Source organism: Elgaria multicarinata, chromosome 2 (genome assembly GCF_023053635.1).
Source record: "Elgaria multicarinata webbii isolate HBS135686 ecotype San Diego chromosome 2, rElgMul1.1.pri, whole genome shotgun sequence".
Lineage (NCBI taxonomy): Eukaryota > Metazoa > Chordata > Lepidosauria > Squamata > Anguidae > Elgaria > Elgaria multicarinata.
In genome coordinates this window covers 127,646,664-127,662,076 of record NC_086172.1, presented here as the reverse complement: position 1 = coordinate 127,662,076, position 15,413 = coordinate 127,646,664, and the positions used below count along the sequence as shown (strand labels likewise).

General features: G+C 43.2%; 2 protein-coding genes across 5 annotated transcripts in view; one reads left to right on the top strand and one right to left on the bottom strand.

The window, feature by feature from the left end:
- Window positions 1–3,592, bottom strand: part of RBM25 (RNA binding motif protein 25) — a 47,004-nt gene extending 43,412 nt beyond the window's left edge. Inside the window, exon 1 of the mRNA XM_063117625.1 lies at window positions 3,309–3,592. Within this exon, the coding sequence (XP_062973695.1) occupies window positions 3,309–3,331 (23 nt within the window). The 5' untranslated portion in view covers window positions 3,332–3,592. The remainder of the gene's footprint in view (window positions 1–3,308) is intronic.
- Window positions 3,593–3,842: 250 nt separating this feature from the next.
- The window catches only part of ZFYVE1 (zinc finger FYVE-type containing 1), a 36,095-nt gene continuing 24,524 nt past the window's right edge, over window positions 3,843–15,413 (top strand). For 2 of the 4 annotated variants that reach the window (XM_063117622.1, XM_063117619.1), the window contains exons 1-3: window positions 3,843–4,508; window positions 5,068–5,878; window positions 13,485–13,989. In XM_063117622.1, the coding sequence (XP_062973692.1) occupies window positions 5,387–5,878; window positions 13,485–13,989 (997 nt within the window). In that variant the 5' untranslated portion in view covers window positions 3,843–4,508; window positions 5,068–5,386. The remainder of the gene's footprint in view (window positions 4,509–5,067; window positions 5,879–13,484; window positions 13,990–15,413) is intronic. The other 2 variants (XM_063117621.1, XM_063117620.1) reach the window with 2 other exon arrangements.

The window sequence follows — 15,413 nt, the reverse complement described above, 5'->3', positions numbered from 1 at the left end:
AAAAATACTTTTAAATAATGGAATCTAGAAAGATAATATTGTGTCTATATCCTAAAATCATTTTGTAATCTGTTGTAAAGTATACAAGGCCTTTATATGTGCCAGACTGCCATTATCTTGTTTATTTCCTCTGAAAGTTTTTCAAGTTATTACATTGCAGCTATCATCATATTATCCTGGTCTCCTCCCAAAGCAGTTAATAACTGGTTATAAACATTATTCTTAATGTGACTGAAGTGAAGTTGCAAAACAACAGGAACAGGAGTATAAAAATAATCAATATACATTATTTAAAAAAACAAGGTTATCAAGTCAGTGTTCCTGATTAACAGGTTTTACTGGTGGACTTAAATGAAATGAGATAGATCCCTGTAAGGATAATTAATAATATCTGTCCAGAGAATAGCTATGTTAGTCTGTTGTGGCAAAGGAAGAGTCTTGTGGCAAAGACTAATGGCTTTATTATGGCACAAGTTTTCGAGGGCTAAAGTCCAGGGTTGCTTCCAGATGGATGGTTCTTAGTGCTACCAATCAAAAGGCACTGTGCACTTATTCCATGTTTTCTTTTTGAGTTAAAAAAAAGTGGGAAGAAAAAGTGGGAAAACATGGAAGGTTTACAAATGGAAGACAATGTTGTCTGGATCCCCTGCAAAATTCCATGAATGAGGTAGTGGGATGGCATAATAAAAGCCACATCTAGAAGCACATCAGTAGTTCATCATCAAATGCACTAAGTATTATCCTCACTATATATAAGTGTAGTTCTATATATTGAATAGGAGAGTGATCCAAAACCAGATATGTTCTAAAGCCTTGCAGTGTGTTTTTAGGCAAATCACCAATTGATATTTTACTGTATAAGCTCTCTCTTTAGATTCTTTGGTCTTTTAAAATTCCACATACTGGGCCAGTTTGTATGATCAAATTAAGCCTCCGTGGGTTATTTAAATTGCATCATATGTTGTGTGCATGCCAGGCATGATTTCCAGAATACCACCTGGATGTGGCTTGTCATGTTGTCTGAACTCAGGTGCATGACTTGTTGGAAGGGGAAAACAATCCTCTAATAACCCTACAACAGCTCATGGGTTATTGGAGGGTAGTTTCCTTCTACAACATGCCATGCCCACCCCGCTCAGTTTAGATGACAAGCTGCATCAGGGTGATGATTATGGATTGCGCCCTGCACACGCCAAAGTGGCTTGTTTTGATTGTGCATACTAGCTAACTGTTGAGTAGACCAGCCATCTAGTATATCTTTGCTGCTTTGCTGATGCTGGATAAATCATTCTTGCAGTTCTCATCCTCGACTTTCTTTTGTCATCACAATCATTAACACACAATTACTGTTGAATTTCAACAATAATCTACAACATGTAGAGATATGAAGGTCCAGGGAAAAAAAGGAAGAGTATTTCCTGCCGAAACAGACAAAACATAGGGGTTTTTTCCTGTTTCCCTCCCCAAACCCATAGGAAATAAGATTCACCTCCTCCACCCTCATTTTCCATCCCCCCCCAACTTGGAAAATCTCAACATCATTTTTGTTGTCAACAGTCAAAGTCCCTCATTCTGTCTCAGTTTCATCATCTGCAAAATGTTTTAGCTTGAAGACATTTGTTAACTAGACTGAGCTGTTTTCCCACATAAAGCCATGTATTTGATACCTTATCCAACAACAATAACAAAATTGATACGAATTCTCAAACACAAAATGACATTTTGGCACCACTGTGCTGGACTTTCAGTGGCACTGTTACAGCTGAGGCATGGGGCATAAGTCCCAAAACAGAACAAGAGCCAGCTCCCCTAGCTATAGCTACCTGATAAGCCTGGGGTTGATGGGAGGCATACATAGATGTAAGGAAGCAAGTTTCAAAATATGATGTAGAGAGTTACTTCTAGCATTAGGTGATGGATGTTCTGTACTGTACTTGTTCTGCCTTCCCCTTCTCCCTGTTTTGCAACTCAGGGTGCTTCCAGATAAGGCTTTTATTGTGCAATCACACTGCCTCATTCACAACATTTTAACCGGGGGGGGGGGGGGTTCCAGACAACATTGTCTTCCGTTTGTATCCCTCCTGTGATTCTTTTCCAGTGCTTCTTCTGTCTTTAGAAAAAAACCCATTAAAAGACAGAATAGCTGCACAATGCCTTCTGATTGTTAGCACTAGAAGCCCTTAGCCTGGAAACACACTCCATCTCCTGTTCAGAAAATTGGTTTAGTCTAACTTACCAGAGCCTAGTAAAATGTAAAAAGCTGAAGGCAAAAAACAAACTTCATTGAGAAAAAATCAAGATGGGAGAGCACAAAAAATGAGAGGCTGCAAGGGGATGGGGTGGTATTGAAGTTGCTTGTAGCAGAGAGGAAGAACAATACAATGAAATTTATAAAGCACAGAGGAGGCAAAGGAAATAAATTTTGGTTTCTTATTTTTATACTATTTATATCTTTTTATTTCCCTATAGAAGGGGCCAACACTGACAAAAGTGAGGGGTAGGCCTGGGCCTACCTTGGAAAAGAGGTGGGAACAGCTTGGCCTACCTGGGCCTACACTGAAATTAACCCCTGGCTTTGGGCTCCTTATTTCAAAAGATTATCGAGGATGTACATTCTCTACAGTATGGCAGGTGAATCTCACGGTTTTTCTCCTCAGCCAAATGTAACTGATGGACTTCATTCTTAGTTATGTAGAAGTCCTAATATTTGGACAACAACAAGATGGAAACAAGGGTTTCTAGTGCTAAACAGCAGGTGCTTCCAGAAGAAGCTTTAATGGCGTTATTGCCTTGCCTCACTCATAGAAGTTTAGGGTTAGTCCAGACTTTGAATTCTGCTCCTGACCCTCTCGTGTTTTCTTCCATCTTCTTTCTTAACTCAGAAAATCCATTAAGGGGGGAAAAAAAGGATGACTAGCTTCACAATACTTTCTGATTGTTAGCACTAGGACCCCTCTGTCTGGAAGCACCCTTTCTGGTAAGAAAAAAGGCAGCAGCAGCAGCGAAGCACGTAAGGTCAACAAACTGAAGATGACACCCACCCACCCCGCAATTTCCTTGAACGTTGCAGGGCGATTGGACAATAAACGCCTCGTCTGGAAGCACCCCAGGAAACAGGCTCAAGCTGTTTTCTTTTAACAAATTCTGCAACCAGTGGAACCCAACATCTCGGGTTACTTAACATTGCAAAGAGATCGACTGCCGCCCTAACCAGTCATGAAAAATTAATACATTCCCCCCGCCTTCTGAAAGTATGAAAAGAGTGTGTTACTGACAGCTGCACAAAACAAGGTTAAAAGGATTCATACATGTTTTGCAAACCAGAAAACATCGCTTTGGTTTTTCAGCTCCAGAGGACTCGGTGTCGGGGCAGGGGCTCTGTTGCCATCTCCTACTTCTTCCTCGCTCCTAAGCCAAAGTCTGTGCAGAAAAGAGCAGCCTTCTGCTCCCCGGTACGTCGCAGTAAACTCTAGTATTCCATAAATGCTGAGGGCTCCCCTGTGCACGATTGTTTCCCACTACACAATCGTCCCTCTTCGCCCCTCCCCATTACACAACACGCTAAGACACATTCACCCCTCCCCGGCACTCTCCTCCTACTTCTCCCGTGCCTTATTCCGCTGTCGCAGCTTGTCACGATTACGAGCCCAGGGACTTTGGAAACTACCCCTCACAGCATGCTTTGCGATGTCGCTTCACTTCTCCCTGCTGTGCACATAGGGACATGTAGTCCTGCCCGCGCGCTGAACGCGTCCAAATACGCGCCTGGGGCACTACAACTCCCACAATGCATCCGCACACTCCTTTCTCCTTCCCCACTCGACCGCTCACCTTCCTGTCTTGGAAAAAATAACCCTGAAGTTCCCTGCGATCAGCTGATCAACACTGACAACAAGGGGAGAAGGAGAAGAGCTTGGGGCTGGCCCTCATACCTCCCGAGGGTATCAGGTCTTCATGGTGGGGCTCAGACACGACGGGAGTTAAGCCTTATTTCTGCGGAGAAGAGGAAGGATCCCCTCCACCTACCCACCCCGATGCTTGCCGCTAAGAGGAGGAGGAGATTACTTAGTCACTAAGACTTGCAGGGAGGAAGAGGAAGGTGCCTGCTGTTTTATAAACAATAGATCAGGCTATTGGGCGCCTGTTTTGTTCCTTGGCATGGTTTGTCATCTCGTATATTCGGTTTCTCCCTCCACCCCAATAATCTTGTGTACAGGAAGATTTACTAGTACTTGATAAGAAATAGTATTTAGCATAACAATACTTTCCTACTGCGGTTTAAAGTAAATGAAGTAAGCAACCCGTTAGATATGCTTTTTGTCCTTATTTAGATTATACTGACAGGGGGGTATTTATTGTACTTTAAGGCAAAGTCTTGCCTTGGAAGCAAGGGAGCCACAAGTGTAAACAGCAAAGCTACACTCTTACTGGAACCTCTTGCCCTCTCCCCAGCTGGCTTAAAGATTGCTTAAATAAGTTTGAAATGATTGTTACTGCCTTGATTTAAGGTAAGTAGGTCACTTTTGTAAAACAAACTGCTATCAGTGTGTAGAATTTTAAAAACCTGTTAAGCTTTGATGTGGTATTCTCCCAGATCAGATTTGTTTACAAAAGATGAGTTTCATTGCTTTAAGACCGCACTCCTACGCACACTTAATTGAGAATAAGTGCAGCCGAACATGGATAAATATGGTCCAGAAAAACAACTCAGAAATAAATAAGTTCAACTTCCTTTATACCCCGGATCAGGCCACATTCCACTTAGCTTTATAAAGCCCCCTCTGACTACTTTATGTGAGGACCTCAAAGTAGTTTGTCAGCTATATTTACAGCTAAAACAGGGACCTTGTATGAAGCTGCATTGCTAGGAACAGACAAAGAAAGAAATCTGTTGTTTTAGAAAATCACAGATCTGGGAAGTGCCCATGAGTGTTTTGAAGGAGGAGTCAAACTGTGGGAGGAAAGCAAAGGACTTTCTAATATTGTCTGGATTCTCTGTTGAACTTATGATATATTTACTGATGTTGTTTTTCTTCTTTATCAATCTGTTTCCTCCTTCTCTTTTAGGCATTTCAGAGAAAAGATCTGGTTTGCATTTTAGAAATGTATCTGACCCTTTCCCCCCCACATATCTAAGTTCATTGTGTCTTTAAGCCCAGAGTTCATTTGGAACTGTCATTAATATTGGAAGGCTCCAGTGTTTACATTTCTTAGAAAAACAAAAAATATCATGAAACCATTGTAGCAGTGGTCATGGGGAATCAAGACTGATACATACCTTAAGAGAAACACCAACATTTGCTGAGTTGATTTTAGTCTGTTGGAAAACCAATGTACATATCTGTTAAAGCAACAATTTTATAAAGCTAACAGTAAATTCCTAAAAATGAGTGCCCAGCCTCCAACAGCAGATAAGGGGTTGAATACTGCCCTTTTGTGCCAGGAAAGCTATGCTTGCAGTGGCGCAGATGAAGCAACCTTTGAGTGTGACGAGTGTGGCAGCCTGCAGTGCCAGCGGTGTGAAGAAGAACTGCATAGGCAGGAAAGGCTACGAAACCATGAACGGACCCGAATTAAAGCTGGCCATGTCCCGTACTGTGATACCTGCAAGGTTGCTGGTGGGACTATCATGCAGAGCAATGTTGCAAGCTCCAGACAGAGGGCAGCGGTAAGGTGCCAAGCGTGCAAAATTAACCTGTGCGTAGAGTGTCAGAAGAGGACTCATGCTGGTGGAAACAAGAGAAAACACCCCATTACCGTATATCATGGCAGCAAATCTCATGAAGAGGAAGAGGAGATGGACGAGGAGGCCAAAAGGAAGAAGATGACAGAAAACGTTGTAAGCTTCCTGCTGGTGGATGAAACAGAGGAGATACAGGTGAGTTTGGGAAGGCAAGGAGTGGATAAGCTAATCGGGAATTTCTTAGTAGGCCTGTTAGGCCTGCTTGGTTCAAGGCAACACTGTCATGGGGAAAATAAACCCAATGGTACCGGATTTTTCTTTACAACCCCTCCCTTCACGTCAACAGTTCTGTGGTGGGGACTTGCCTCTTGTTTTGACAAGCCACACCTTAGGTAGCTTACAAACACTGTGGCCCCTGAACAGACTTTACAGAAATGCCTTTTCTATATGGCTGCCTTTTCTAGTTAATTTATCTTAAAAGAGCTGTTCTATAGTTTGTAGGATGCCCTTACGGGTAAGTGGCTAATTTGCTCTGATGTCACAGTACGCAGAGGCATCGTGACTCCTCTAGCTGTTACTCGCTCAGCTGCTCTGATGTTACTGAGAAGAGGCCTTGGGCCTGACTACTAGGAGAGCAGAGACCTTAATAATTGAGTTCCAAGATCCATTATCAGCCATTGTTAAATTAAATGGGCTACGCATTGCCTATGTGAGTGTTGATTGGCTGAGTGATTCTCGAGCTTTAGATAGAAATGGACAGATGACTTTCTGTTTAACTCCAAACTTGAGCCTTTGGCCCAGTTTCTCAGCTAACCATGAAATGATTCTGTTTTTCTGCACTGTGTACCACATAAGTCTCTTCAAGCAGTGTGCTGTTTTCTGGACCTCAGAAGATCATGGCAGCTAATCATCATACTTAATTATGTCATTAGCCTGCCTTCTATAGCAAGAGATAACTGACCTACTTCACATAAGGAAAGGGAAAGAACCTGAGGTTGAGCAAGCCAGGAAAAAGCTTTGGTAGATGGCCTTCAAAGTGAAAGATGGGTTCCCATCAGAAAGGTCTTGTCAAAATCAGACTCTTGGCAATTGTAGGTCTTTAAATTAAAGAGATTTAATCTTGTCATAGCTTTTGTGTTGATACTTAAATAATACACAGTGAGTTTAAGGTAGCAAAAGAAAAAAACCCTGCTCCTTGATGGCACAATTGCCGTATCTCATTCATGGAATTTAATCAGAAATCTCCAACTCGTAACCCTCATGTGTTTCCCACTGCTTTTTTCATCTTTTTTTCTTATTGCAGTAAATCTGTTAAGGAAAAAAAGGAAGAATTGCTGCACGTGGGGTGGTCTGCACGATTAAAATAAGTCGCAGTGGCTTATTTAAATCACAACGCGTGCGAGGCGCAATTTCCATAATTGCTGCCTGGGAGTGGCTTGTGATGTCATTCAAAACAGGACAGCATGGATTGTTGGAGGGGGAAACAACCCTCTAATAACCTATGAGCTATTGTTTAACCCTTAAACAACCCCTGCTGCTCAAGTTCGGATGACATGACAAACCATGGCAATCTCCTGCCAAGGATTAAATATATAAAATGGTTGCCAGCACATAGCACTACCCAACATGACTTAAATAAGCCATGGTGGGCTGCAGTGGTCTTTTGAACTGGCCCACTATTAAGGTAGACAAATCAATGGACCGACTTGATATAAGGCACTTCCTGTGCCTCCTAAGTCAGGTATCTGTGGTCAGCTTTCTTTCTACATGGTAAGGGAATGACCTCCTGTTTCTTTTGCATATTCAGATGCTAAGGACCAAGATTGTCACATGGAGAAGTAATCATTCTGCAAGTTGACAAAAGGCTTTAGTGCAAAATGCTTCCAAATAGCCTTAGGAAGGAGAACACACACAAAGTATAGTGTGTTGGCCATTAGGGGGAAAAAACCCTTTGTGTAGTGATTTGTGTGTGATGGTTTTAACTTTTGTGAACTGCCCAGAGAGCTTCAGCTATTAGGCGATATATACATGCAATAAATAAATAATAAATATTATGCTTAATATCCAGCTTGTTGAAGAGTTCTGGAGAACTTGAAAGCTTTATTGCTATTTTGTGGCATTTTGGGTTGGACCTACTAAAGGTGTTCCCTTACCTTATTAAGGAGTGAGTGCTGTATGCTTGCTATGCCAAGGGAGAGTGTTCTATGCTTGCTATGCGAAGAGACTGCAATATAGCACACCGGCTTGCGGTTCTTGAGTATACCAATGGTATACTTGGGACAGCTAGGGTTGCTACCCTAGTTACTGACCTTGGTCCTGTACCTTTAACACACAGCTTTACACACAGGAATTTAGAAGGCAAAGTGTTCCTTGTCATGAAGATATGAGTTTAGTGTGGATTAAACCATGGCCTGTTGTTAGGTTATTTGAGGGTTGTTTCCCACTCCAGCAAGCCATGCTGCCTGGGTTTGGACAACACAACAAACCACACCCAGGCACATAACTATTAGGCAAATGGCACCCAGCACACACCGCAGCTTAAACACGCCACTGTGGCTTGTTTAAACTGAAGTGATTGTACGAACTGGGCCACAGTGACCAGGTGCGAAAGAAGCTAGGGCTTCTGTGCCTTTTAATAGTTGTGTAGAAAGGGGAGCTTGTCATGCTGGAGACTTGTCCTCTCTTGCACCTGGCTACCTTTGACTTTAAATGGAGCAAGAGAGGTTTAGCTCATGGTCAGCAGAAAGTTGTGAGGTTCCTTTTTCAGAAAGTGTTTTTAAATGATTTAATGGAACCGTGATTTGGACTCCATTATGGAGGGCCATTTTTAGCTGTTACATAGTTTTGCTGTAGTTCTATTGGGTTTTCTGGTCTTTTATTGTTGATTTAAATGCCAGAAGCTACTTCACCCCATAAAGAAAAAAAAGAAAAAAAGGATAAATAAAGGAGTATCTTCCTTGTACAACAGAAGAGGTGTTAAATTGACAATGCAATTCTGTGCATGTGTACTTGAAAGCCACTGCTATCCTCTGACTGCACTCTCTGTTGTCTGTCCTGCTTTTCACAGCCTCCTTGTTTCTTTCAGTTGCACCAATCATTAAAACCCAAAACTGTTCCCTTATGCAACAAATGCTAAATGTGTTGATTTTGACAAGAGTGAGGACAAAGAGCTCCACCCAGTGGATTGGTTATGGGCCTTACCTACGTACAGTTGGCAGCATTGCTTTCTAATTATCTGCTGTCTGTCATGGCTTTAGCACACCTGTTACTTGTTGTATTTTCCAATAAATGTAGTTGGGACAATATAAGGAGATCTCACAATTAAGGCTGCTGATTTGCAACCCAGAGAGTCTGTCTGTGTCTCAAACAGACTCAGAGCAGCAAAAGGAAATTTAGAAGTGGCTTCTCCCTCCAGCATCTGTCTTAATTTAAGTAATGCACTTTATGGAGAATTGCAAACTCTCCCCCCCCCCCGCAAATCCAGGCCCATTTGCCTCTGAACTCCCTTAAAAAAAAAAAGAAAAGTCTGAAAGATATTCAGAAACGTGGCCTATTGATTCAGCTGCATGCCAGGAAAAACTTGACCTACTAAATTTTGACTGTCATGCAGTTGTTAAACGTAGAGGAGCCCTGCCAAGAAAGAAAGAAAGAAAAAGCTGGCAATTTTTGCTTCAGATATGCTGTGAAAGATGTAATTTCATATCTCCTTGTTAAAGTGCAAGTCAAGCTGACATTGTAAATGGGTAAGAAAACATGTGGCACTAGTTCATATATGACACACCCCCCCCATCAACATGCTAAATGAAATGTCATGTTGGGGCAGGCATTCATGCAGCTTATCCAAAGCCCCATTGCTTCCCTGACATGCTCACAGAAATAGCATAATGCCAAGATTGGGGAATGGTGTTAATTTTAGGGTGACCATATGAAAAGGAGGACAGGGCTCCTGTATCTTTAACAGTTGTATTGAAAGGGGAATTTCAGCAGCTGTCATTTGTATATATGGGGAACCTGGTGAAATTTCCTCTTCATCACAACAGTTAAAGCTGCAGGTGCCCTGCCCCCTTTTAAATCTGGTCACTCTAGTATAGCTCCTGCAGCTTTAACTGTGGTGATGAAGAGGGAATTTCACCAGGTTCTCCATATATACAAATGACACCTGCTGAAATTCCCTTTTCTATGCAACTGTTAAAGATACAGGAGCTCTGTCCTCCTTTTCAGATGGTCACCTTAGTTAATTTCCTCCCATTGTAGTCAAAGGGTGAGGGGAGAAATAGCTGTCTCAACAAAATGGCAGGCCAGTGGATCTCCCACCCACCCCCACCCCCGCCTGTAAATGTAGAGCAGAATTGCTCTGAAAGCTATTTGGAACTTCTTCTTTTTTACTGCAAGTAAGATAACACCAAAGTTTACCATTTCTGGACTCCAACTATAAAATGACATTGACACATTCATATATGTTATGGATGTGGTGTAGTGGCTAAAGTGTCAGACTGGGAGTCGGGAGATCCGGGTTCTAGTCCCCACTTGGCCATGGAAGCTCACTGGGTGACTTTGGGCCAGTCACAGACTCTCAGCCCAACCCACCTCACAGGGTGGTTGTTGTGAGGATAAAATGGAGTGGAGGAGGCTTAGGTACGCCACCTTGGGTTTCTTGGAGGAAAAAAGGTGGGATATAAATGCAATAAATAAATAATAAATAAATACATGTTAAAAAGGAACAAAAACCAAGAAATAAAACTTCATCACATCATTTAGATATTTTCCCTCTGTTGCTAAGGTGTGGCATGCTTAGGCAGGCTAAATAATTTTCAGTTGCCTGTGTGAGTTAATGATGTTCCTTGGGTTAGGTACCGGGAAAGGATGCTACACTTCTTGGCACAAAGTTGCCTTTTTCAGGGCCGAAAGAGAGCCATGCAGCTTCTGCCTTTAAAGATAAGTGTGAGCTTAATATTCACGACACTCTTCCAAATTTGGAGATCAAATCTAGTTGGAAAATGAGCAAACCTTTACTTTATCTCTTAAATCAATTTAACTCCCCCACCATGGGAAACTTTCAAAAAAGGAAGAGATTCTACTGGATTAGCATGTAGGAAATGTGCAGATAAAAAAGCAGCTCATTATTTATTGCTGTTGGTGTCACGTCTGTAGAAGTGCATGTGATTAACATTAGCATGTATTTGGCTCTGCTTAGCTATGGGCCTTCAATGCTGTTTTCTGCTTATTGTTTCATTCTGGATCTTTAAGAGGGCCAGAAGCTAAATCTGGCCTCTGAAGAATTACCACCCATTGGTAGTAAAACGTGTAGCTAATGAGGCTGGGGGTATGTCTACACGAAGGGCTTGCCCCGGGGTGGATTTGCAGTAGTGGCAAGTCATCTACATGGCGCAGCCGCCATTGCGAAGCCATCCGGGGGCAAACCCCAAGAAACTCCACTCCAAAAAAGTTGGGCACGTACCCTGACTTTTTGGGCAGCGGAGGCTTGTCACAGCCCATGGCGCCCCCTGATTGGACGCCATGGGCTGGACAGGAAAGAGGGCAGCCCCACACCTCTGTAAAACTAAAAAAAAAAGAAAAGAAAAAGGGGAGAGAGGAACAGAGCCATTCCTACCCCCATTTTTAATTTTTTAGTTATCTGTATCTGCGCAGCTGGGCAGATACAGATAATAAAAATAAAAAAGGGGGGAGGAATGGGCAGCCAGAGGGAGGCGAGGTGGTTCACCCAGCTTCCCTCTCCTCACGTCCTCCTCTGGCTGCTTCGTTCCTCCCCCCCTTTTAAATTTTTTATTATCTGTATATGCGCAGCTGTGCATATACAGATAATAAAATAAAAAGGGGGGGAGGAACAGCCCCGTTCCTCTCCTCACCCCCCTTTTTCTTTTTTTTATATGTAGAGAGCGGGGAAAGTCCGCACTTGCATTCCTTCTCGTGCAGATGCCAGGAAGGAACGCAAGTGCAGGACCAGGCACCTTGTGGTGCCAAAGCACCTCTGTTAAGATGGGGGCTGGTTCTACGTATGCAGTAGAATGAGATGGTAGACTAGACTTCACTACTTCAGACTGCTCGTGAAAGATACCATTTCTCAATGTTTCCCCACGTAAAACATTTCTCTACAAGTAGAACTCTCAACACCTGGGAAGGAAGGTTCTAGCACAACCCTCCCTATTATGCTGGGATTCTACTTGTAGAGAGTGTTTTATGTGGAGGAGCACTAAAAATGTGACCTGCCACTTACAGTTTGAAGCATGGATGGGTGAGAAATTCATTGGGTTTGCATTTTAATGTGAGATTTCCTAATCTTGCAACTCCTGGACCTGAATGTGGACCTGAACACAATATTCGGGCAGAAATCTGTACATTTCTGAGTTTGCAATGTATTTTACAAAGCCAAAAATCACACACATTGGGGAAATTGGGCCAGGAAAAATGTGTACATTTCTAAAATGCATGCAGCCACGCTTTAGTCAGTGGGTGCTTATGTACAAAAATTCACATGTTTGGGAAATGTGCACAAAAATACATTCATGTTGGGGAAAAATGCACACGAAGGTCCATATTAATTTCTGTCTAGGGGCTGGGGAAGCTTGCATGAAACTGGGGTGGAATGAGCCTAGCAGTGGAAAACTGAGAACTTGAAGGAGATGGAGCTTGACAGATTCTCCCATCCCTACACTGAAGTGGTACACTTCAGCCTTCCACTATCAGGTTCAACCACCTCATTGCACTGCAGTGTGTAGATTCAGCTTTTACATCTATCGTCTGCCTGTTAGAGATTTTGGCTAGAAGTGGACCACCTTCTTCTTTTCTTTAATCGAGCCATCGCCTTCATATATTGCTTTTCCTACAAGGAGCTCAGAGAGGGGTCCATGGTTCTCCCCTTCCTCAGTTTTAGCCTTGCAACAACCTTGTGAGTTTGGTGAGGCTAAGAAATGGTGACTGGCCCAAGGCCACCCAGTGAGCTTCCATGGCTGAAGATGGGATTTGAACCCAGTTCTCCCCAGTCTTAGGGCCCATTCAGAAGACACCTTAAACCATGGCTTTAACCACGGTGGTTAAGCCAGAAAGCCAGGCTGTGTTCAGAAGACACTTTAAACCACAGCTTTAACTACGGTGAATAAGGCTTTTTGCCTTATTCCAGCTGTCACCAACCCGGTGTCTTCCAGATGTGTTGGACTCTAATCATCTCTAGCCAGTCCAACATGCTGACTGGGAATTATGGGTTTCAGTCCAACGATCTGTAAGGCAGCGAGCTGGGGAAGGCTTCACTGACCATTTACATCACATGAATCTCGTTTAATAGGGGTCACCTCCTGGTTCTCAGCTTTGCAGAAAAGTGCTGTGTATGTAGACCTGGCAGCCATCATCCATGAATGTTCTTACTCTGAAGGTTCGTTTCTGTAATGTGCTCTGTGTGAAGCTGTCCTTGAAAGGCTGGAAGCATACCCAGGTCTGCTCTGGCTTTTGGTGGCCGTCTGTGCACCATTCAAAGTAGCCGTTTCAATTCTAGTCAGATCCAAACCATTTGGGCCATAATATCTGTGAAGCTGTCTTGCTGCTGTCTTTCTGGTGGGCTGGAAATGATCTGCCGATGGTAGTGCATTCAGTACAAAGGGGCATAAAGAGAGGCATTCTTGGATGGTGCTGCATAGCTGTGGGATCCCTTTCTCTAGAGGTTGAGCATTACATGTGAAAATGGGTGTCTCTTGGGGTTACACGTTGGGTATCTGAAATGGCACGGCTTTAGCGTTGGCCCTTGCAGTTGCAAGGTTCTCATACAATTTTCCTTTTCTTGTATTGGAAGGTGGCAAATGAAGAAGAATTTATCAGGAAACTGGACTGCAAGCCTGACCAGCATGTAAAAGTGGTGTCTATCTTTGGGAATACTGGAGATGGCAAATCTCACACCCTCAACCACACCTTCTTCTATGGTCGTGAGGTCTTCAAAACCTCTCCGGCCCAGGAGTCTTGTACAGTCGGGGTTTGGGCAGCCTATGACCCTGTTCATAAAATGGTGGTGATTGACACAGAGGGTCTTCTTGGGGCTACGGTGAACCTGAGTCAGAGGACCCGGCTGCTTTTGAAGGTCTTAGCCATTTCGGACCTCATCATCTACCGCACTCATGCTGATAGGCTTCACAATGATCTCTTCAAATTTCTTGGAGATGCTTCGGAGGCCTACCTAAAACATTTCACCAAAGAGCTGAAGGCCACCACAGCCCGTTGCGGTCTGGATGTTCCGTTGTCCACTTTGGGTCCTGGAGTCATTATCTTCCATGAGACTGTGTACACACAGTTACTGGGTGCTGGTGAGTAGATGGAAATCAGATGAGCATCAGTTGCAACAATGTGGATGACTTAGGATGGGCTCCTGTAGCGCAGAGGTGGGGAGCCTGTAGCCCTCCAGATGTTATTGTACCGCAACTCCTGTCACCTCTGACCATTGGCCACGCTGGCGGCCAACAGCGTGTCGGTTGCCCACCCCATTGTAGACTGTCAGCCAGAGTTCAGCATTGCCATGTAAACAATTTCAGGTTTGAATCCTGGATGATCTCACTTTCTAGAATATGGAAGGTGGGGAGGTAGCATGCAGGCAGTTAGGATCTTGCAAAGAGCAAAAAAAATGTTCGCTCGGATTATGCAAATGCTGTTCAAATGTGGCATTTGGTGCAGAATTCAGCATTCTGAAGTTTCCAATTAATGTGTGTGTGTTTTGAAGAAGTAAGTCTCTAGGCCTTCTGGTTACAAAAATAGGTTTGAAAGTATGTATACAACACCCAATGACATCTCAGGAACTAAAAGCAGGGTCATTTTAGAATTCCCAGTGGCAGCGGGCAGGACTTCATTGCCCATCATAGTTCCTTGCCTCTCTTAGAATCATAGAATAGTAGAGTTGGAAGGGGCCTACAAGGCCATTGAGTCCAACCCTTGCTCATTGCAGGAATACACCTTAAAGCATACCTGACAGATGGTTGTCCAGCTGCCTCTTGAAGGCCTCTAGTGTGTGAGAGGCCACGACCTCCCTAGGTAATTGATGATACACAGAAACAGAATAAATTATGCAAAATAAACAAATCTGTACAATTTATCTGGATCACATATTACAGGGTCCTTAAAAATAAGTTATTTTAAAGAATGTTTACAACAGCAGACAAACACATCACATTTAAATCTAGTTGTTGAACCAGAGAAGTACATTTAACCTTTTTTCACCTTTACTTTACAGACAAAAACATAGGTGGAATTCATTGACTGTTTGGAGGTTTTCTTTATAGTTCTTCATAATAATAAATTTTATTTAGTCTGAGGGAAAGGCTTTCCACAGTCTGAGGAAAGGCTTTGAAAATATGGTTGCATAATGTATTTATTGCCTTTTACTTTAATGACTTTTAGTGGGGCAACCCAGAAAGTGACAAAGATGCAGAAAGCGTTTTTATGCAGTAGATTTTAAACCTGCCTTTCAAAATGCTGTTCCCAAGGCATACGGCAACGTTACAACCTATGAAGGGTTCTGTGAGTGGAATTCCACTCATGGGATGCTCCTACAGGTACAAGTCAAGGGGAGGCGGGTGTGTGGGAGGCGGCGGCAATTTTCACCAACTCCTCCTTCCCCCTGGGTCCCCTGAAAAGCTGCTCTGGAGGATTGAGGAGATGGCGATTGTCCCTCCCAGCTGTAGCCCCAATCAGCAAAAATCACTTGGCAGCTTGTCCGGAAATCATCTGGAAATCACCT